Consider the following 22,517-nt stretch of genomic DNA (forward strand, 5'->3'; position numbering starts at 1 on the left):
ACGCCCTACCCGCTGTGCTATCGCTCTAGGCCCATATTATGCATTCTGTATTATTCCTGCTGTATTATGTATTATTTACTCCATATTATCCGCATCGTATCATGTATGATGTATTCCGTATTATCCCTGCAGTATTTCACTTTACAACGCGCAGAAGGAAATCTCTGGAGGGTCTGCGCTTCCACTGGGCGGGGGCCTCAGCCTCCCAGCCTGCCTCCCCTGGGCTATGTCAGCTCTCATAAGCCAGAGGCACTGACGCCGAGAAATCCCCCATGGCACAGTGCACAGGAACAGAGGAACACCAGCTCTCTTCTGCGCCAGCTGCTTCTCGCGGCTGTCGCTGTCCTATTTATTCGGTCTCCGGGGTAATACAGCAATGCCTGATGGGAGGGCTGAGCTCAGTGAGGGAGGCTGGTGGGGGAGCAGGCAGGGGGGTGACCGGGGGCAGGGCGGGCAGTGCAGGGCCTGGGAGAGTCCGGGTTCCCTCTCAGGCAGGGGCGGGCGGCAGGCGAGCTCCCTGTCAGCCTCACAGGACGATCTTCTCCTTGCAAGGGGAGGGGGGCGCGGAATTCTGCCCCAGGAGCCTCCTCTCCAGCTCTTCCTGGTCCTGGGCAGGGGACACAACAGGTGATGGTCAATCCTTGGACCACGGGAGGGTGGAACCTAGTTAGCCTCACAGAATCAGACATCGGGAGGGGGCACAGTGAAGGAGAGTTAGCCTCACAGAATCAGACATCAGGAGGGGGCACAGTGAAGGAGAGCTAGACAAAGACCCAGGGTAGAGAGGAGGGGACAGGAGAGGAACAGAGGGTGCTGGCCGACGGGGGCACAAGAAGACACTCCCAGGGCTGGGACGATAGTGCGGCAGAGAGGGCATTTGCCTTGCACGCGGCAGACCCGGGTTCAATTCCCAGCATCCCACAGGGTTCCCCTGAGCACCGCCAGGAGTGATTCCTGAGTGCAGAGCCAGGAGGAACCCCTGAGCATTTCCGGGTGTGACCCAAAAAGAAAAAGAAAGAAGACACTCCCCAGGGAAGCAGAGCAGGGAGCCCCTGAACTCCGGGATCCAGCCCAGGCCTCCCCAGCCACACCCCCTTTCCCTGGCACCCCACCAGCCATGGCACTCACCAGGGACAGGGAGCTCCTGGCGCAGGTGCTTCGAATCACCAGGCCCAGGGAGACCCCGTGCCCGATGGCCTGCAGCACACAGATGGCCAGGATCAGCGCCTGGATCCCGATGAACATGTTCTGGAGACGAAGGGAGAGAAGAGATGGCCTTGGTGTCTGCTCTCCTGCCCCGCTCCCCTCCTCAGCCCTTGACACAGTTCCCCCAGCACCTGCTCTCCTGCCCCACTACCCTCCTCAGCCCATGACACAGTTCCCCCAGCACCTGCTCTCCAGGCCACGCTCGGCTCCATGCTCCAGCCCTGTGGCCCAGCCCCTAGAGTCTGTATCGACCCCTGACCCTTGGGAAGTGACACTCTGCCAAGACAAGGGACTCTTCAACCCCCAAACGCTCACCGGAAACCAGCTGGACGGGATACATGAGAAGCCCCTGTCCAGAGTCCCCGCTGAGCTCCCAGCCAGGAGCCTTCCGCCAGGACCCACCCTGGACATGAGGCCCAGCCGAGCCCATTATTATCCCAAGAGCCATCTGACTACCAGATCTGCCCGCCTGGGCCCCCACGAGGAGTCCCTCACGCTGAGTTGCAGGGCCCGAGAGACAGCACCGGGGGAGGGCGCTTGCCTGGTGTGCCTGGCTCCCAGGTTCAATCTTGGACATGGCCATAGGGGGGTTAGCACAGAGCCAGGAAGGGGCCCTGGGCACCAGCGGACATATCCCGAAACCCAGAGAGTAATAATGACAGTAAGGATGATGGTGGTGACTTGGGGTAAGCGGCCAGGACAGGGACGGTCACCCCAGAACACCCTCTCAGGGCAGCTCCTCTGAGCGCTTCTGCCTTCGGGATTCAGGGACTCATGTGGGTGCCCTGAGAAATGCCTCTGCTTAAGCGCCAAGCTCCTGAATCCAAGACCTAGGATGAGGCTGGGCTCTGAGAGGCCCCCACCCGACCCCACGCCTGCCCTCCAGGGCCCGGATGCTTTGGGCCACGGGGCAGGGGGTCGTCCTCACCACCACCATCTTCATAAATTCCTTGCATCTCTGCACTTTCCACTTCCCGTTGTCCGCATGGTAGCGCCGCCGGTGCCATCCCCATGGGGGGGTGGTGGTGAAAGAGGGTTCCGGCTCCGGCTGCTCGCACATGGACTCCGTGTGCAAGCCGTGCTCCCCGGCCAGGCTGCGCACGCAGAGGACCACGGCCAGCACCGTGGCCATCACGCCCAACACAGTGAGCAGAGAGGCCAGGAAGAGCTGTGGGGGGAAGGGAGGAGCTTGCACACGCCCTCTCCAACCTGCCTGCTCCCCCCCCACCTCCCCCCAAGAGTGCCCCCCAGATACGGAGCAGGGCAGGGGCTGAGAACGAGGGGTACAGGGCGGGGCCAGCACTCACCGAGCATTTGCCTGGATGCTTCTCATGAACGATGACCCCAGCTCCCGCGGCAATGGTCTAGGAAGAGAAACACCGGGAAGCATCCCCGGGTCCCTGCCCCGTGATGCCTGGGGGACAGAGCTCCAGGGGACCCCTCGCCCAATGCCCAGCCTTCACGGAGAACAGGGAGCAGGAGGGGGGCTGGCACCCTCTGGACTTGCAGAAAGACCCCGGTGGCCCTGTGGCTCTAAAGGCAGCAACCCCCTCTCCTCCCTCCACCCCGACATCAGATTCTGGATCTTTGGTCTCTTTCTCCAATCCTTGACCCAGATCCTAAGGAACTCTGGTTCCCCTCTCCCCACCCGGCCCCCCTTCCTTACCAAGGCGCCGGCCCAGAAGGCGCAGCCTGAGGCACGGAGAGAGGTCCAGGGCCCCAAGTAGAGAAAGGCCCCCAGGGCACAGCTCAGAAGCCCCAGCAGAATCTGGGCCACCTGCAACACAGGATGAGAGTCAAGTTGGCCGCCCGAGATCCCGGCAGAGCAGGACTGGAAGTCGCGGCGCCCAGATCAGGAAAGGGAGAAAGAACATCAGGGCTGGTCGTGGGGGGTGGGGGGTGTCTCCACGACAGCCTGCCGGCTCCTCCCTGCTGGTGCTCTGCTTCTGGAAGCTTCTGCCCCCTCGGCATCCTAAAAGCAGCAAGGCCTGGCTCTCCCCCTGCCATGTGTCTCTCCATCGACCTGCCTGGTGGTCCCACGTCTCCCTGGGGAACCCCACGCCCTGGTCAGGAGGTGCATAAAGACCCCCCCCCCCCACTTCCAGAAAGGGGTTTGGGTCAATGACAGCCACCAGTGACCAGCTCTTTGGGGTCACTCCCTCTTCGCAGCTGTGGTCACAGGTGTTAGGATCGGGGGTCCACACAGCCTCTCCCGACGTCCAGAGCTCCAGGTCCTTGTCCCCCCCATGTCCTGGGCTGCCTCCCCTCTGTCTCCCCAAGCCTCGAGAATCCTCCCCGGTGGGTTCAGCGCAGACCTGCCCCTGTGCCGTGCAGTCCTGGCCCTGGGCCCGACACCGGGGTCCAGCTCAGACTCCTCACCTGGCTACTGGTCAGAGCTGAGGCGGGATCCCCAACCCCACGAAGACTCGGGGTACCAGGCCCGGGGATGCTTCCCCAAACCTCTCGGCCTGAATCACTCTGGGTCTCTGCTGGACTCATCCGCCCCCTCCAGCCCTCTGTGGCTCGCTCCTGCTGTTCTCTGAACCCCAAGTTCCTTCCCTTCCCTCTCCCACTCTGTCCTCCTAGCCGCCCGCCTTCTCCACTCTGGTAGGCCCGATGCTGTTCTGTCAGCGACCCCACCCTGTGCACCCTGTAACTCTGTGAGTCGACTTTCCCGGGTCCTTCTGAAGAGAACGTGGGTGACACTCAAGCCACTGGGACACGCACCCCCAAGAGGACCCCCACCTTTCCCCTACCCCCACATCTCCTGGGGGCCAGCTGGATAGAAATCCCAATTCTCGTGGGATTTGCATCACCGCTGGCCTCTCACACGCCATCACTGACCCCTGTCTCGGGGCACTCACCCCCAGGGCCAGCTGCCCATAGCCGATGCGGTTGCCAGAGGGCCAGGAGAAGAACTGCTTCAGGGCACTGCCCGCCTTCACCAGCTGGGCCAGGGCCGACTCCTGGTGCACGTGGATGTTGATGTGTGCGGGCATCGACTGGGTGGTGGCCGTGTCCAGCCCGGTCACAGACACGGTGCTCTGGGCCATCCTGCCTACAGGGAGGAGATGGGCGGGGTCAGGACAGAAAGGAGGACGCTGCCCACCCAGGCGAAGAGGGGAGGTGTCCAGGGCTTGTCCGGCACTGCACCCCAATCCCAAGTCACCCCGAGAACTTCCAGCTCAGAGGCCCTTGGACCCTTCCCAGAGGCAGACTGATTTCCTCAGGTTGCAGACGAGAAGAAATATGATCCCCCAAGGCTCCCCTGGGCCCGCATGGCCCCCACAGGAACCTAGGTCTTTTCTGTACACCCCCTCCCACCGCCGTGAGTCTGTTGAGTCATCCACCCCCCCCCCCCGCCCTCCCAGCCCAGCCTCAAGCAAAGCAACAGGCAACAGCTCCCCCCACACAGACACAGCCACCACTGTCCCTCTCCTGCACACAGGGGACAGCCTCCCTGCCACAACAGAGCCAGCTGGCCAGCATCAGAGAAGCCTGCTCGAACCCTGCCCTGCTGACCGGTCCCCAGCAGCGGCCACCTCGGAGCTGGACTCTGCCTTCCACAGTGCTCTGCACCTTTGTGTTAGAAAACTCTGTGGCAAACTCTGTGGGTGCACAAGTCTCACACTCACACCCGCACACACACGCACGCACACACGCATGCACACGCACTCATACACATGCACACACACACGCACACACATGCACACACACACGCACACACAAGGGTTCAGTCCAATTCCGGTCTGCTCTGCCCGACCCAGAGGACCTTGCGGCCAGGGATGTGCTCTGGGCTCCATCTTCCTTGAGCCTCCTTGGCACCACCGGGTGCCCCCGGTGGCCCCCCACTTGCCCCCTGCTCTGCCTCCAAGCCATGCCCTGAAAAGTCCATTTCACGACCCCCGGGCATCAGGCTCCTGCACTCAGCCGTGGCCACTGTCCTCTGCCCGGTTCCTCCCAGGGTCCCAGAAGAAGGGAGAAAGGTGGGGACTCAACCCCTCCACCCCGGGAGGCCCCTGTCCAGCTCACCTCCCTCTCTCACGAGACCCCCGGAAACCAGCCCCGGTGGGGACCGGCCCCGCGGATCCACGCCAGGGGCCCAGGACCGGCTCACCTGTGTCCTGGAGGAACCCCCAGAAGCAGAGTGGGCTGGGAGGGGCTGACCCTGCGGGAGGAAGACCAGAGGGAAGGGTGGAGTGACGCCCTCAGCACCCAACTCCCGGAAAAGAGCCGCACTGGGCCAAGGGGCCCCTCCTGGGGGGTTCCGTGGAAGCAGCCGAGCAGAAGCAGAGCAAACACCAGCTACACACACAAACACACACTCACACACGCACGCACACACACACACACACACACACGCACTCCAGCACACGCACACTCACGTCCCCCACTGTGCTCACAGCACAAACACTTACCCGGGACTCCCAGGCGGGGAGGGGGTGGGGAGGAGCCTCCAGGGTCCCCCAGGCCCAGCCAAGTGGCCCAGCCCAAGGCCAGCTCTCAGGAAAGCCCTGGCGGGGCCCCTTGGCAGCAGCCGCGCTGGCCACTCCCCAGTGCTTCCCTCCTCTCCGGCAGCCCAACCCAGCCCGTGGCCGCACACACTGACCCCCACAGATTTACCCAGGCCTCAGGATAGCAGGTGAGACAGCCCCAGCCGGGGCCCATTCAGGGGGCCCCCCCCGGGACCCCAAGGCCTCAAGCCCCCTGCTCTGTGAGAAGGGTCTCAGCCACCCCCCAAGACAATGACTTTTGGGGTGCCGGGGGGACCGACTCTGTTACCTGGGCCTCTGCCCTTTGGCCTCTGACCTGGACACAGCCCGATTCTTCTCTGGACGGGAATGGGGCGACCTGGACGAGCCTTTCGGGGTGGCTGGTGGAGAGGGGGCTGAGGGGGGGCGGATGGGTGACCCCGGTCCTGCAGTGGCCTCAGCAGAAGCCCCACTGATGCCTCTGTAGTGCTTCTGGCCCCTAATCCGGGTTCTGGGGGCTGAGGGGGAGGTGGGGGTAGCAAGGGGGCCCATCTGGAGTGCAGAGTCTCGGGGTCCTGATTGGAAACCCACAGACAGTGGGAGGTGCGGCGGGGGGGGGGGCGGAAGGGAAGGAGGACATGACGGTCTGTGACCCCTCTTTGACCCCATCCTCCCTGAAGCACCACCAGCCTCTCCTCCGTGCAGAGGGATGACTGCGGGCATGGACGCGGCTGAGGGCGCCTGCGAGGTGGCCCCCGGGGGCCCCCAGCCCTCAAGCATCGACGTGCACATCCATCAGGAGTCCTTCCTGGCCCAGCTGCTGAAGGGCCTCATCGCCCGCCTGCAGGCACCCCGGCCGGCCGCCCCCACCCGCGGGGCCCGGCTGCTGGCGGCCTCCTGGGTGAGCAGGGCTGCCCCTGCCCCGGCCCGCGCTGGGAAGCCCCCTCCAAACAGGACGCCGGGCTCGGGCTCGTCTCTGCTTCTCCTGCCTCATGCCCCAGGGAAAGCCATCTGCGGGGGCAGGAGGGCAGGGGGAGGGTCCCACAGCCCTGGGCCGACCCCTCCCCTGCCCCTGCCCCATCCCAGCACCGGCCGCCCCCCTTCCCCTCACCACTGCCCCCCATCCCGCGGCCCTCTGCTCCTCACCTCCTTGTTTCTTTCTCTCTTGCTCATGCGTGAGATTCTCACAGCCCCCTGGCCCGCAGGCGCTCCCGAGCAGGGCCGGGTCCGAGCTGGGTCTTAGCTCCTGGTCTTGCAGGTGATGCAGATCGTGCTGGGGGTACTGGCCTGCCTCCTGGGAGGAGTCCTCTACCTCTGCCAGTACTCCAGCGTGCGCTACTCCGGAGCGGCCTTCTGGACCGGCGGCGTGGTGAGTGGGACGGGTGCCGACCGTGGGTGAGTGGGACGGGTGCCGACCGTGGGTGAGTGGGACGGGTGACGACCGTGGGTGAGTGGTAAGCGGGAAAGATGCCAACCATGGTGAGTGAGACGGGTGCCGACCGACCAAGAGGGGGCTGGGGAGCCGCCCCCATGGCTCGGCGGCAGAGGCCCTTACAGAGGGAGGGAGCCTGCAGCCCGGGGCCGGCCCCTGCTGCAACAGGGTCAGTGGGGCGGGTGCAGGCAAAGCCCCTGTGGGCTCCCACTTCCTGCCCAGGGCTTCTCCCACCAGCCCCCGCCTCCCAGAGCAAGTAGCAAGCAAGGACTCAGGGCGGGCTCACCTCTAGGGGGAGTTTGCAGGCAGCGCCTCAACAGCCCCCGCGCACAGTGGGCCTGCACAGAGTGCCTTTGCACACAATGGGACCATACGCAAGGGGGACTATACAAAGTGGAGCTGCGCACAGTGGGGATGCACACAGTAGGGCTGCACACCGTGGCCACACACGGTGGCTGCACGCAGTAGGGCTGCACACAGTGGGGCTAAACAGCATGAGGCCATACACAGTGAGCCTTCACAGGGCGGGACGATACGCAATGGGGCTGCACACCATGGGGCTGCACTCAGTGAAACTGCACACAGTGAGATTGCACACAGCGGGGCAGCACACAGTTAACCTGCACATAGTGGGACCTCACACAGTGGGGCCGCACACAGTGGGGCTGCACACAGTGAGACTGCACACAGTGGGGCAGCACACAATGAACCTGCACATAGTCGGACCTCACACAGTGGGGCCACACATAGTAGGCCTATACACAGTATACCCGCACCCAGGGGGACTATACACAGTGGGGCTCTACAGTGGGTCTGCACACAGTGGGACTGCACACAGGGCAGTGGGGCAGAGTGGGCTGGGCTAAGCCTGCCCCTGCCGTCTCTCCCCAGGCTGTGCTGGCTGGGGCCGTGGCTTTCATCTACGAGAAGCAACGCGGCATCTTCTGGGTGAGTCTGAGGACGGGCAGCCCACCATCGTGACCCATGGACCCTCTGGCCCCAAGGGAAGGGTGTCTGCTCCCGGCCCCGACCTGGGCTCCTGCAGACGCCGACCCCTCCGCTTCCCTGCCCGTCTCCTGCCCTCTAGGCCTTCCTGAAGACCTTGCTCATCGTGGGGGTTTTCACCACTGCCGTGATCGCCATTGTGATGTTAACTAATAATTTCCACGACTTCAATTACCCCTATGACGGAGACAGCATCTGCGACGTCTCCAGCGATGACTGGCCCACCCGCGCCCCCACCACTCCCAGCCCCGAGGAGACCCAGAGGAAGGACCAGTGTGAATCCTACGCACGCTTTCTGAGGGTAGTGGGGAGTGGGGGGTTCTGCCCCTCACCAAGCCTGCGACAGCCCCCCGCTGTCAGAGAGGGGAACGGAAGAGACCGTCACTTGGGGTGCTGGCTGGCGAGGCAGTTAAGGCATCACCCCCCTTGATCCTCGCAAGCCTTGGGCTTGTCAGGGAACCAAGTCATGGTCAATTCCCACGAGGACCCCAAGTCCAGTGGGAGGGCTTACGGGGTGCGTTCTGCACCAAGTCCTGCTGATCCCCCCCCCGCGCCAGGACCCTTTCCTTCCTTCCTCAGCACCCCGCTCCAGAAGCCGTGGTCTTAGGAGTGAGCCAGTGTTGGGGTGCTGAGTGGGGACCAGCCCTCTGGCGCTCACGACTCTGGTTCTCTGCCCCCAGGCCATGGCCATAAGCCTCCATGCCACCCTCTTCGCCTTCTGGGTGCTACTGATCATCACATCCCTGACCCCGCTGGCTCTGTTCTTCTGGACAACCTGCATTTCCAAGAAGGTGAGGGCCTGAGCGAGCGTCTGTGTGTTTAAGGGAGCGGGGTTGTCCGGGGGAGGCGGGGAGGGTCCTCGAGGGTGGCCCCGAGGACTAAAGCATCCTCAAGAAGCAGAAGGTTGGGGCTGGAGTGATAGCCCAGTGGGTAGGGCATTTGCCTTGCACGCGACCGACCCGGGTTCGATTCCCAGCATCCCATATGGTCCCCCGAGCACTACCAGGAGTGATTCCTGAGTGCAGAGCCAGGAGTAACCCCTGTGCAATGCCCGGGTGTGGCTCAAAAAAAAAAGCCAAAAAAAAAAAAAAAAGCAGAAGGTCCCGCTTGAGGCTGATGGTGCTGGATCCACTTGGTCCAGCGCCGCGGTGCCCTGGAGGAGAGAAGCGGCCTTCTGGGCACCCCATCGGGCTGTCCCCTTCTCCCCACCCCGTCCCCTTTAGAAAAAGGACCAGAAGAAACTGCTGACAGGGAACGGCATCTAGACGCTCTGCTTCGAGGGCTGGCCGGGAGCACTGCCAGGCTGAGCATCCTGGGTCCTGACTTCTGGATGGAGAACCAGAGCGGGCAAGAGGCAGTCCAGCAGCCCCGAGGCCTGTCCCACGGCCACTGCTTCCCTGCTGAAGGACACCTGTCACCCCTGCTCACAGTCACCGCCCTGCCAGCTTTGGGCCCCTGAGTGATGCCAATAATAAACTCACGCTGCTGCCTCCGTCCTCCCGTTTCGTTATTCCAGGGAAGTGCTCTCGGCTGGGAAGGCAGGAGGCCGTCCTGCTCCTGTGGTCCCCCACCTCCTCTCTGGGTGGGAGTTGCTGACCCTGGGGCTGGGTTCAGATGCAGGGTCTGAAGGCTAAAGGCAGAAGAGACTCTCGGCCGCCCCCTGTAGGTGAGAGCTAAGAGGACAAGCGCTTTCTAGAGACTGGAAGGTTTTTTTTTAAAATCATTTTTTAAATACGAGGACAAAGATGCAATCGGCTTTAGAAGTCATCTTTTATGAAAACAAGACCGTCCATAAAATGGTAAACTGTAAACTCTGAATCACTGGGCAGGGCTGGGCCGGGGATACCTGAAACTGCCTGGTAAAATAGGAATCATGGGTTTTTGTTTTTTGTATTTTTTTTTAATTGGTGGTGAAGCTATCAAGAAAATGAGGGAGGGCGTAGAGAACAAAATAGTAGATGGGTTAAGGTGCTTGCCTTGCATGTGGCCACCCCAGTTCAATCCTCCCCCACGATAAGCACCCCCACCCCCACCCCAAGGCACTCCCAGAAAATCTGGAGCCACCACCAAGCAGAGCTGGGAGCAGTTCCTTAAACACCACTAGGTGTGGCCCAAATCCTGACCCCCCCAAAAAAAAGATAATTTTGAAAAGAGAGAAAAGGCGAGAACTCCTCAAAGACCATCAGAGAAGTAGGAGTAAGGGTTCAGAGACCTGAGACTTGACGCCTGATCAGGATGACCAGGAACTCTCTGGAAGCTTTGGCTTGTTACAGCAAAGGGCCACCCCAAAGTACCAGCAAGCGGGAGAGACTCACCAGCCGACTCCGGCTTCCAAGTCTCCCACCAGGAAGGACGCACAGGGGAACCTACGTGCAGGATTTCAGCCCTGTGTTTGGGACTCAGAATCCAGAGTTTCTGCTGGGGCTGGCCACATAGGGTCTCTGCAGCGTGAGGCTTCAGAAGGAAAGCATATTTCCTGAAATCGGCTTATTCGTACAGAGAGTCTGAGTGAAATCATAGAGGGCTCAATAGAGTGGAACTCAGAACAACCTTAACAGCGTGGGAATATTCCAAATGTCAAACTTCAAGGAGACAACTGAGGCCAACCCAACAAGCAAGACCTGGTAGGAACAGCTTGAAAGGTCCAGAAACAGGCTCGCAGAAAGGGAAAAACAGAGAGCAAGAGGAGGGTTTAACGAAGAACTCCCGAGCAATGTTCACACGTCTCTAAAGAGGCTCGTGAAGTCACCCTGCGTTTTGGGGTTGGATTTATAGGGAACTACAGCGGGGCAGGGAAGGAACTCACGGTCAGGTCCTAACTGGTCCGATTTTGGTCTCATAAGGGTTGTCCAGGGGCTATCAGGTGGGGGTCTCCTTGTAAGTCCCATGGATTCCGGTGGAGACAAGAAATCCTCAGGCAGTGGTTTAGCTGCATATGCAAGTTTCAAGGTGCCCTTCTGTCCTGAGTCCCCACCACCACCACCCCCCACCCCGGGCTGACCCAACACAGTTATCTGTTGGCTCTTCCTGGCACGCCCAAGGTATGCAACACTAAAGGTAGTCACCAGGGACAATAATAGCTGAGAATTATCATGCTGGACAAGATCTGACGGTTCAAAGTAGTAAAGGGGTATTCTGGATAACCTTTCAGCATCAATATTGCAAACCATAATGCGCAAAAGGAGGAGGGAGAGAGAGAGAAAGGGAGGAAGAGAGAGAGAGAGAGAGAGAGAGAGAGAGAGAGAGAAGAACATCACCTGCCATAGAGGCAGGCAGGGGGTGGGGTGTGGGGGTGATGGGAGGGAACCTGGGGACACTGGTGCTGGGAAACATACACTGGTGGAGGGATGCAGGTTGGAATACTATATGACTGAAATCCAATCATGAACAGCTTTGAAAAAATAAAAAAATTAAAATAATGATTTTTTTTAAAAACCAAAAAAGCTCCAGAGACTCAGAAACAAATCTCGAAACCCAGTGGCTTTTGGAAGAAATGCGTCCAGTCCCTGCAGTAGGTTACCGGTGCTGGGCCAACCCAGGTGGGAATAGGTTTTGTGTCTTGGCCTGTTCCCCCTGGCAGCCCGGTGGCTGCCATCCTCCAGAGGCCACTGGACAGTCAGGCTTGGGCCCCCGGTGACAAGACACTCAGGGCCTCACAGGCTGGGGGTGGAGCCGGTCCTGTCCTCCCCACCCCAATGAGACCCCAAGTCATCGCCCACGAATGGCCTCTCTGGCTCCTGATCAAGCTGCTTAATGGCCATGATCCAAGAGACTCAGAAACAAATCTCGGAACCCAGTGGCTTTTGGCAGAAATGCGTCCGGACCCCACAGTACGTTACTGTCACCGGGCCACCCCAGGGAGGAAAGGATGTTGTCACTCCACCTGCTCCCCCTTGGCAGCTCAGTGGCCGTCATCCTCCAGAGGCCATTGGACAGTCAGGTTTGGGCCCGCAGTGATGAAACTTGTTGGGTCTCACAGGATGGGGGTGGAGCCGGTCCTGGTCTCCCCATCCCAACGAGACCCCAAGTCATCGCCCACGAAGGGCCTCTCTGGCTCCTGATCAAGCTGCTCAACGACCATGATCCCAGAGACTCAGGAGCAAATCTCGAAACCCGGTGGCTTTTGGCAGAAATCCCTCCAGATTTAAGTGTTAAAATTTTGGAATTTCAAAATCACATGGCCCTACTGCAGCCACGCGACATCATATGTTATTCGTAACCAGCAATAGAACACAAATTGTCTACCGTTGCCTGTTCAGCAGTTCTGAGTGTTGGGGTGAAATCTCAAATAATAATGGTGGATCTGGTGTCAAAATATTGAATGTGATCAAAGTAGAGAGAGAGTAATGTGGAAATCATCTGCCCCACAGGTAGGGGGAGGGTGTGGGATGGGGGTCTACTGGGGTTGTTGGGGGTGGAGAATGGGCACTGGTGAAGGTACGGGTGTTTCATTGTATGACTGAGACTTAGACCCGAAAGCTTTGTAACTGCTCTCACAGTGATTCAATAAATAAAATTATAAAAAATGAAAAAAAGTAAGGTGGAATTCATGCACAATTCATTCAGCTAATCAGTGGCTGAATAAATAGAAGTACTCCTACATAAAAAATAACTAGTAATAAAACAAATAAAGGAAGTCACTAAGGCACCAGAGAGAGAATAGCAGGCAGGAAACTGGCCTTGCACATCGTCAACCCCGGTTTGACCCTTGTCCCCCCTCCCCAATACGGTTTCCTGAGCAGTCAGGTGTGGTACGAAAACCAAATAGAGAGTGCAGTCACCAAACTCTAGTCAGAGGCCAGAGCGATGAGGAGAAAATCAAAGGGTAGGCACAACCCTGGTGGGAGAAATGAGGTGAATACATACAGCCGGTGTTCATGGAGGCTTGCGGGCTGAACCCCACTGTCTAGGGGATCCTAAAACACTGAGAAGACCATTTCAAATTCCTCCATTGATAATGACTCCAGACACCTGTCAGAAATAAGTACAAATTCTGCCTGTAGAAATTCATCTCAGATCTCAAATAATTCCCCAAAACATGATTCATTTCGAACAATCCCTATATGGTCCAAATCACAAAGCATGGGCCTGTGTTGTGAGGCCTTGAGTTCAGTCTTCAGCACATCATGATCCCTGAGTACTAGGTATGGTCCATGTGGCCCAGATGGATCCCCCCAAAACCACCACCACAACAACACAAAGGGGAAAGAACAGCTAAAATTAGCACATTATTTGTTCGAGCGGGCCCAGTAACGTCTCTGCTGTGAAACTTGTTGTTACTGTGTTTGGCATATCCAATATGTCACAGGTAGCTTGTCAGGTTTTGCTATGCAGGCAAGATATTCTTGGTAGCTTGCCGGGCTCTCTGAGAGGGGCGGAGGAATCAAACCCAGGTCAGCCGGGTTGGCCACATGCAAGGCAAACACCCTACCCACTATACTATCGCTCCAGCCCAAGCATATTATATATACATATGGAATTGAAGAATTGTCAAAATAATAGCACTGTCCTCCCGTTGTTCATTGATTTGCTCAAGCAGGCACTAGTAATGTCTCACAACAAATTGTAAGACTTGTTGTTACTGTGTTTAGCATATCGAATACATTACGGGTAGCTTGCCAGGCTTTGCCATGCGGGCAGGATACTCTCAGTAGCTTACCGGGCTCTCCGAGAAGGGCAGAGGAATCGAACCCGGGTCAGCCGTGTGCAAGGCAAACACCCTACTGGCTGTGCTATTATTAAAAAGTAATCTGTTTTTTTTTTTAATCCCAGTAAGATTTGGCAATTAAAACTCCAGTGATTAGGGGCTGGAGTGATGGTGCAGAAGGGAGGGCGCTTGCCTTGCACACGGCTGACCTGGATTAGATCCCTGGCACTGCATGGGGTACCTCAGGTCCTGCCAGAAGTGATCCCTGGGAGCAGAGTCATAAGTAAGTTGTTAGCATTCCTGGGCGTGGCCCCAAAACAAAGAGAACAATCAGTCTCGCATTCTGTGTCCAAATGGATTGGGTTGAAAAGACATGGGACTGGTGGGTGGGGTGGGGTACTCAGTGTGGGAAGGAAAGCGATTCTCCATGGACCTGGGTTGGACCTCACAACCGTGGTGGGGAAGGGGTCAGTGAAGCCTCAGACACGGGGTGTGAGTGCCGGAGAGGCAGCAGGAACCACTAGCCCCCTCCACACCACCAGCCACAGTTACTTCTCTATACCCCAACTAGAGCCCGGGCACCTAAAAAACTCTTGTGATTAGAATAAGCACCAAGATGAACAGATTAAACACAGCTCCAAAGAGAAATGATGAACTAGCAGATATATCAGAAAGAGTTGCCTGAAATGTAGCTCAGAAGGGCGGGGGCATGGAGGGGGAGAGGGAGAGGGAGAAATGGAAAATAGATTTAAGAGATCCATTCAGGTCTCACATATGCCTAGGCATAATCCCGAAAGGAAGCAAGGAATCGTATTGAGTTGCGACTTTCTGCATCTGTGTTCACCAAGGAATGAGTCCTCCAGTTTTATTTTCTTGTGGTATCTCTACCTGGCTTTGGGATCAGAGAAATGCTCATCTCACAAAACGAGCTGGGAAGTGTAGCCTCCTTTTCCATTAGTTTAGAACATTTGAGACTGGTCTAGCACTGTAGCTCTGTCCTCCCATTGTTCATCGATTTGCTCGAGCGGGCACCAGTAACGTCTCCCAACAAATTGTGAGACACCTTGTTACTATTTTTGGCATATCGAATACGCCACAGGTAGCTTGCCAGGCTTTGCCATGAGGGTGAGATACTCTCGGTAGCTTGCCAGGCTCTCCGAGAAGGGTGGAGGAATCAAACCTTTCTTCTTTAAACTTCTTGTTTTTAAGTCTTGGTTGAATGCATCTGTAAAATCACCTGATCCTGGGCTTTTCCTTGATGGGAGGTTTTAGATGGTTGCATCAACTCCCCTTCTTATTATCAATCTATCTATATTTTCAGCAGTCTGTTGGAGTTCTTCCTGGTGCACCTCCCTGACCATCTGGACAAGCTCCGAGCGCTGGCCTTGATGGGGGTTTGCGAGCTGTTACCAGGGGAGCCGGCAGTCCCTGATCATTAGCACAGCACAGTGGTCTTACAACTGCCACAGCCCAGGGTTGAAGTAGGAGGAGCAGACTCCTGGCGTGTCTGTGAAGCTCATGGTTCCACCTCTGCTTTGGCTCATCGGGAGTCCTTGACTCCTCCCTGACTCTCTGTTCCCTCTAGCCCATGTGCCCATAGACTTCAGCTTCCTCTTCCTGTCTCCTGATCTGCACATAATGCATCCTTTTCTGACCCTCTATAACGATTGTTAGCCCCCAAACTTTGTCATCTGGCCATCAGCCTGTGAGCCACAAGGAGGGCATCCCCCAGCTTAGCCACTGTGTGTGTATCTCTGAGCCATCAGCCCTGAACCGCACCATCGTCTTTGTGTTCTCAGGTCTCACAGCTGCACCCACAGCTACAACAGACTATATTTAAATTCTTCAGATTCAGTCTTAGTATATTGTACATTCCTATGAATTTATTCTTTTTTTTCTGGATAGTCAAATTTGTTGGTATGAACTTATTCATCGTAGTCTCCAGTAATTTTGAATATTTCTGTGACATCAGTTATAATGTCACCTCTTTCATTGATAATTTTATTTATTTGACTTCTTTCCCTGTTATTCTTGGTAATTCTATTTTTTTTCTTTTTGGGTCACACCCGGCGATGCACAGGAGTTACTCCTGGTTCATGCACTCAGGAGTTACTCCTGGTGGTGCTCGGGGGACCATATGGGATGCTGGGAATCGAACCTAGGTCAGCTGCGTGCAAGGCAAATGCCCTACCCGCTGTGCTATTGCTCCAGCCCCTCTTGGTAATTCTAGCTAAAATATTATCAATTTTCTTTTTTAAAAAATATGGTCATAGGGGCTGGAGCAATAGCACAGTGGGTAGGGCTTTTGCCTTGCACACGGCTGACCCGGGTTCGATTCCCAGCATCCCATATGGTCTCCTGAGCATTGCCAGGAGTAATTCCTGAGTGCAGAGCCAGGAGTAAGCCCTGTGCATTGCCAGGTGTGACCCAAAAAGCAAAAATAAAATAAAATGAATTTCATAAGTGAAAGAAGAACTTCTTGGCTATCATTCAGGTGACAAGACAATAAAGAATATTTTTAAAAAATAAGGTCATAGTTTCTTCATTCTCTCTTTTTATTTTTTTACTCTTTATTTCACTTATTTCTGCTCTGATATCTACTATTCAGTTCATTCTATGTACTTTGGGACTCATTGTTCTTTGTGGGGCAGAACCGGCAGTGCCCAGGGCTTATGCACTTGGAGATCACTCCTGACACGGCTCAGAGTACCATTTTGGGTGCCATGGATCAAACCCAGGTCAGACACATGTGAAATAAATTCCATTCACATTGTATTATATCGTTCCAGTCCCAGTTCGTTCTTTTTCTAGTTTCTTGTGGCATAAAATGAAGTCATTGAAAATTTTTTTAATGTAGATATTTTTAGCTGTAATAGCACAGTGGGTAGGGCGTTTACCTTGCATGCAACCGACCCGGGTTTGATACCTCTGTCCCCTTGGAGAGCCTGGCAAGCTACTGAGAGTGTCCCACCCACAAGGCAGAGCCTGACAAGCTCTCCGTGGCGTATCCGATATACCAAAAACAGTAACAACAAGTCTCACAATGGAGACGTTACTGGTGCCCGCTCGAGCAAATGGATGAACAACTGGAGGACAGTGCTACAGTGTTAAATATTCCTCTTAGTACTTCCTTTGTTGTTACTGTGTCTGGCATATCCAATACTCTCGGTAGCTTGCCGGGCTCTCCGAGAGGGGCGGAGGAATCGAACTCGGATCGGCCATGTTGGCCGCTTGTAAGGCGAACGCCCTACCGCTGTGCTATCGCTCCAGCTTTGCTTTATCCCATAGTTGTTGGTATGTTGTTTATGTTTTGTTTTTCCCAAAATACTTTTATTTCTCTTATAATGTCTTCTCTGGTCCTTTGGTTTTTCAGAAGTATCTCGAAGGCATTTTTTTTTTATTTTTTGTGATTTTTTTAAACTTTTGCTTCTGACATTTATTTCTGGCGTTACATCATGGGATCAGAAAAGATACTTGATTCGATGCCCACATACACCAGTGCAAGGGCTCAATCTGATTCAGTTCCACAGTGGATCCTGCCTCTTTCCCTGTTGGTGATGTGGGAGTGACAGAGCCTGGCTACCTCCCCGTGGCGTATTCGATATGCCAAAAACAGTAGCTGTTCATGATTGGATTTCAGTCATACAAATGGAGACGTTACTGGTGCCCGCTCGAGCAAATCAATGAACAACAGGATGACAGTGATGTGGGAGTTGAGTGTCATTCTTGCCTTCAACTACTGGAACATGGTCCACCCCTTTCTGCTTTAGGATGAGGTGCAGACTATAGGTCCAGGTTCAGCCCTGCTGACATGGAACCAGACTGTACCTGGACAAGTACAGTTTGGACTTCCTGCCTTTAGTGGCCTTTTACAAGAAACAGCTTTGTCAGAAGGCGTTAAGTAAAGCCCCCTCATGAGACTGCTGTGGGTCAGGGAGAACTTGGGGAATGACTAGGAGGATGACAAAACAGGGTCTCAGATCAGATGACAGACTGACATTATTTAAAAGAGCAACTTTCTCAAGAGCTTATTTGACAAGAAAGTCAGCTTCAAGAAAACAGGCGTTAAAATACTTACCTTGTAAAACAGCTAGAGTAAAAGTTCCTTTTGCTGTTCAGTGCGAACAACAAAATGAAAATTTCTTGAGAGCATAGCATGCATATTGTTTAAGTTAGCATTAAGAACAAAAGCAAGAAGCCTACATGTTTCCACCAAAAGACGGGTATGAGTTGGATACCAACAATCATGCAGCATCTTAAAATATTTCAAAAATTGCTGAGAATGTTGCAGCTAAAGATAAAAAATCCACAGCAACCACATTCCACATGAGAAAGAATAAATCAAACAAGATGGTGACGTGCGGAATGCCTGCAGAAGAATATGACCTTGTGAAGGCTGAAGGTCGTCCCCAGGCCTGTACTATTTTCATTTCTCAACATGAAAATCATCAGGCAATTTCCCACCTTCTAACTGGACAACATCTCTTTCCAAATTAGGAAAGACATGTAGAGTGTATTCAGCAATCAAGCAGATACACCAAGACAAGCTACTAAGAATAGAGTTGGTGGTTGTCGTGCATTGAATCAACATTCTGAAGATCAAGAACTCCAAATGGGCCCTGGAGACTTAACTTCCACATCACACAGAAGTTCTGCTTATTTATTTCTTCTCTCAGCATACCTTAGTCTACCCAATGACAACCCGGGTTCGATTCCTCCGCCCCTCTCGGAGAGCCTCGCAAGCTACTGAGAATATCTCGCCCTCACAGCAAAGCCTGGTAAGCTCCCCATGATGTATTCTATATGCCAAAAACAGTAACAACAAGTCTCACAATTTGTTGTGAGATGTTACTGGTGCGCACTCGAGCAAATCGATGAACAATGGAAGGACAGTGCTAACAGTGCTACCTATTATCTCTCATAAGACACGTCATAAGACACTCCCTACCCATTTTCCATAATTACCACACCATATCTGATGAGGTTCAGACAGTAGGCAACAAATCATAGAGGGAAATATATATATATATATATATGTTTGTGTGTGAGTGTGTGTGTGTGTGTGTGTATGCCTCTCTGAGAGCCCGGCAAACTACTAAGAGTATCCCTCCCACACAGCATAGCCTAGCAAGCAACCCGTGGCATATTCGATATGCCAGAAACAGTAACAATAATGGGTCTCATTCCCCTGACCCTGAAAGAGCCTCCAATTGTTGGGAAAAACAAGTAAGGAGAGGCTGCTAAAATCTCGGGGCTGGGACGAATGGATACGTTACTGGCACCCGCTCAAGTAAACCGATGAACAACGGGATGACAGTGATACCCAATGACATTATTGCCTAATAGCTACTTTTAACATATTCTTGCTTGCCTTTTAACCTAGAGAGGAAAATTATTTCTATGAAGTATGTATCATGATAAACTTCCTCAGTTTTTATTTATTTATATTTCACTTATAATACAGGTGAAAAAAGAACAGAAAAATAGAAAATATTGAAGAAACTAAGAGCTTGTTTCTTAAAAAAAAAAAAAAGAAGAAAATTGACAAAATTTTTGCTTGAATTACCAAGAATAATTTTATACTAACAAATTTTACTATCCCATGTCTTTCATTTCTGAAGGGAAGATTTTCTGAATATGTTAATCTTGGATGACAGGTGTTTTTCTCTTAATTATTTTATTAAATCACTACACTCTTTCCAGGCCTGCCAGATTGCTGCTGAGAAATTCATTTCTAATCTTATTGGTGCTTCCTTAGATGTGACTACTCACATTTTTCTTTCTGCTTTCAGAATGCTCTCTTGTCTTGGAGTTGTGGTAATTAAATTATAATACCTCTCAGACTAATAATTTTTGTGTTCACCTTACATGGAAACTTTAGACTCTATGAATTTGAATATCCACCTCCCCGGTGTGGAAAGTTTTTTCTGTATTTCCTCCTTTCCTTCCCTTTACTGTAGCTGCTCTGCCCAGGTCTTGCACCTTCGCTGTGGTGCTCACACACTTAGTTGTGGTACTCACCAGACTTGCACACCTAATTGTGGTACGTGGAGGTCACGGGTATCACAACAGCAGTGCTACTGACTTCACAATGATGTGGAGTGGTGCTGGGGATTAAATTCTCAGCCTCCCAGTGCAAGCCAGGCACTCCACCCCGACCCACAACCCAGGGACCTTAGTCCTCAGTCTTTAAATAAACCATTATGTTTCTTTCTCTCTCCTTCTTCTTCTGAAAGTCTCATGACATGTATAATGTTCTCCTCTATTATCCCATAGTTACATGGGTTTTCTTCTCTATACTTTATTCTTTATCCATTTTTTTTTTTTTTTTGGTTTTTGGGTTATACCCAGCAGTCCTCAGGGCTGACTCCCGGTTCTGCACTCAAGAATCATTCTGGTAGTGCTGGGGATCAAACCCAGGTTGGCTGTGCTCAAGGCATGCTCCCTGCCCACTGCACTATTGCTCCAGCCCCCCATTCTTCCATCCTTTTGCTCCCCTGACGGAACTTTCCAATTAACTTGCCTTTGAGGTTACTGATTCTTTTATCTGCCTGGTCTGACTTTGGAACTCCATACTTACATTCTCCAACTCTAGAATGTCTGCTTGCTCTCTGATGGTAGCTATATTTTTTGTTTCTTGGGGTCACACCCGGCATTGCACAGGGGTTACTCCTGGCTCATGCACTCAACAATTATTCCTGGTGATGCTCGGGGGACCATATGGGATGCTGAGAATCAAACCCGGGTTGACCACATGCAAGGCAAATGCCCTACCCGCTGTGCTATCGCTCCAGCCCCAGTTTCTATATCTTTGCTGGCTTCCTTGTGTTTTTCTCTAAATTTTGTCTATATGTCTGTTCTTGTAGAGGATTTGCTGAACTCCCTAACAGGGTTATTCCAAACTTTATGTGAGATCGTTCACAGAAGTTCATTTTTTCAAGGTCAGTTAAAGAAGCTTCGTTGGTTTCCTTTGGTGGTTTCACATTCCCCTGACCCGTGCTTCCTGGCCCTGGCGTCTTGACTTTGAAGGAAGCGGTCGCCTCTTCCAGATTTGACACACTTACTCCAGCATCAGTAGGTCATCACCAGTCAATCCTCATGGATCTCTCCAGGTCAGGTGGTACTATTCCATAGGCAGATGTGGGGGTTGTACTGGTCTCTGGTCAGCTGAGGTCCCTGTCCACCCTCTGAGGTCCTGGGATTGCCCTGAGTGAGATCCATGGCTGGGTAGAAATGTAGGCTGAGCACTGAAGCCAGGTAGTAGCATCGGAGGCTGAACTCTGAGGCTGTTCCGGCCGCTTCCTGAGCTGTCTTGTCAAGCAGGGCTGTCGACTATCCTCCCTGAGTTTGTCTGTTTACTTATCTTCCAGTCAGGGGTTATAGAGTGTACTTCCTGCTCAATATGAACCAGGATCCTAACCAGTCCAAACTCTCAGCTGACCTCTCCGGCCAGACTGCAGACGATCAGCTTCAACTCGGAAAATGTGCAGAATTGCTAGCTAGAATACTTGCCACTTTCTGAGACAGAGGACATCCCAGCCAGGCCCACTCTTGGCTCTTTGTTCTAACCCTATCTCTCTACAATTCCCCAGGCCTGAAAATCCCTTGCAAAGATCCCCAGGAAGTTTCCTTCACTGCTGGAGTAGTCAAATGCTCCCTGTGACTTTCTTCTTCCCACTCTAGAAATCCTGGGTTCAGGAAGGTCCTGTCAGGAGGTCTGCCACTAGGCCCGACTGAGAAAGCGAAACCACTTCTCTCTCCCTCAAACGCGGCCGTTCTCTAGCCAGCTCTGTGTTTTGGGGCTTCCACAAACACATCTTTTCTGAGAAAAACCTCCCCATGAGTCTTTCCGTGAAGGGACAGTTGGGAACCACCAGTTCTGCCATTTTAATGACATCACTCACAGTATATCTGATAAAAAAAAAAAACACTTTCTGGCAGAAAGGGTTAGGCATAGAAAGATTGCATTCATCTGGGGAACATAAAGTAACAAAATAGGAGACTAACACCCAAGAATGGCCAAGTTACTGGCCAAGATTAGTACCAGGAATTTTGCTCCATGGCTTGGAGGCCAGCCACACATGCTAGGGGAAAAGGGAGCTCAGATAGAGAAGGGAGCACCAAATAAAGGGTGTTGGGAGGATCCTCCCAGGATGGGAGAAGCATGCTGAAAGTAGACTATAGACCAAACATGATTGTCACCCATTGCCTCTTTTGCAAACCACAACACCCAATAAGAGAGAGAGAACAAAAGGGAAAGGCCTGCCACAGAGGCTGGGTGGGATGGGGGGTGGGAGGATACTGGGATCCGTGGTGGTGGGAAATGGGCACTGGTGGTGAGATGGGTATTTGATCATTGTATAATTGAAACCCAAGCACAAAAATTTGTAAGTCTGCAACTGTACCTCATGATGTCTCACTAATAAAATTTTTTTTAAAAAATCTAGAATATAGTAAGTAAAGTAAAGTAAAGGCCCTCCCGTTGATCATCGATTTGCTCGAGCGGACCCAGTAACGTCTCCATTGGAGATTTTGTTGTTACTGTGTCTGGCATATCGAATACTCTCGGTAGCTTGCTGGGCTCTCCGAGAGGGGCGGAGGAATCGAACTCGGGTCGGCCATGTTGGCTTCGTGCAAGGCAAACCGCTGTGTTAAAGCACTCATATAATTCAACAATTTAAAAAAATCTATTTTTTTCCAAAAAAAAACCACTTTCTGGCAATTGTTCTTCAAACACTGCCTAATGATCTTCAGT

General features: G+C 53.6%; 2 protein-coding genes across 4 annotated transcripts; one reads left to right on the plus strand and one right to left on the minus strand.

Annotated features, from left to right (window-relative positions):
• Positions 1-306: 306 nt before the first annotated feature.
• On the minus strand, positions 307-5,644 carry TMEM176B (transmembrane protein 176B). Of its 3 annotated transcripts, none has more exons than XM_056106772.1 (7): positions 5,625-5,644; positions 4,071-4,264; positions 2,873-2,983; positions 2,514-2,570; positions 2,135-2,374; positions 1,129-1,248; positions 307-607 (listed from the first exon to the last, which is right to left on the minus strand). In XM_056106772.1, the coding sequence occupies exons 2-7, from the start codon at positions 4,257-4,259 to the stop codon at positions 527-529; spliced, it is 798 nt and encodes a 265-aa protein (XP_055962747.1). In that variant the 5' UTR covers positions 4,260-4,264; positions 5,625-5,644; the 3' UTR covers positions 307-526. The 3 variants fall into 3 exon arrangements, with proteins under 3 accessions (XP_055962747.1, XP_055962745.1, XP_055962746.1); XM_056106770.1 differs by lacking the exon at positions 5,625-5,644 and adding an exon at positions 5,324-5,518; XM_056106771.1 differs by lacking the exon at positions 5,625-5,644 and adding an exon at positions 5,239-5,365.
• A 100-nt stretch (positions 5,645-5,744) lies between these two features.
• On the plus strand, positions 5,745-9,611 carry TMEM176A (transmembrane protein 176A). Its single transcript, XM_056106773.1, has 7 exons — positions 5,745-5,848; positions 6,359-6,579; positions 6,937-7,047; positions 8,002-8,058; positions 8,198-8,416; positions 8,796-8,906; positions 9,339-9,611. Exons 2-7 carry the CDS (start codon positions 6,388-6,390, stop codon positions 9,378-9,380), a joined length of 732 nt encoding a protein of 243 aa, XP_055962748.1. The 5' UTR covers positions 5,745-5,848; positions 6,359-6,387; the 3' UTR covers positions 9,381-9,611.
• The last annotated feature ends 12,906 nt before the right edge of the window (positions 9,612-22,517 follow it).

The sequence above is a fragment of the Sorex fumeus genome, unplaced genomic scaffold (assembly GCF_029834395.1).
Source record: "Sorex fumeus unplaced genomic scaffold, SorFum_2.1 ptg000143l, whole genome shotgun sequence".
NCBI lineage: Eukaryota > Metazoa > Chordata > Mammalia > Eulipotyphla > Soricidae > Sorex > Sorex fumeus.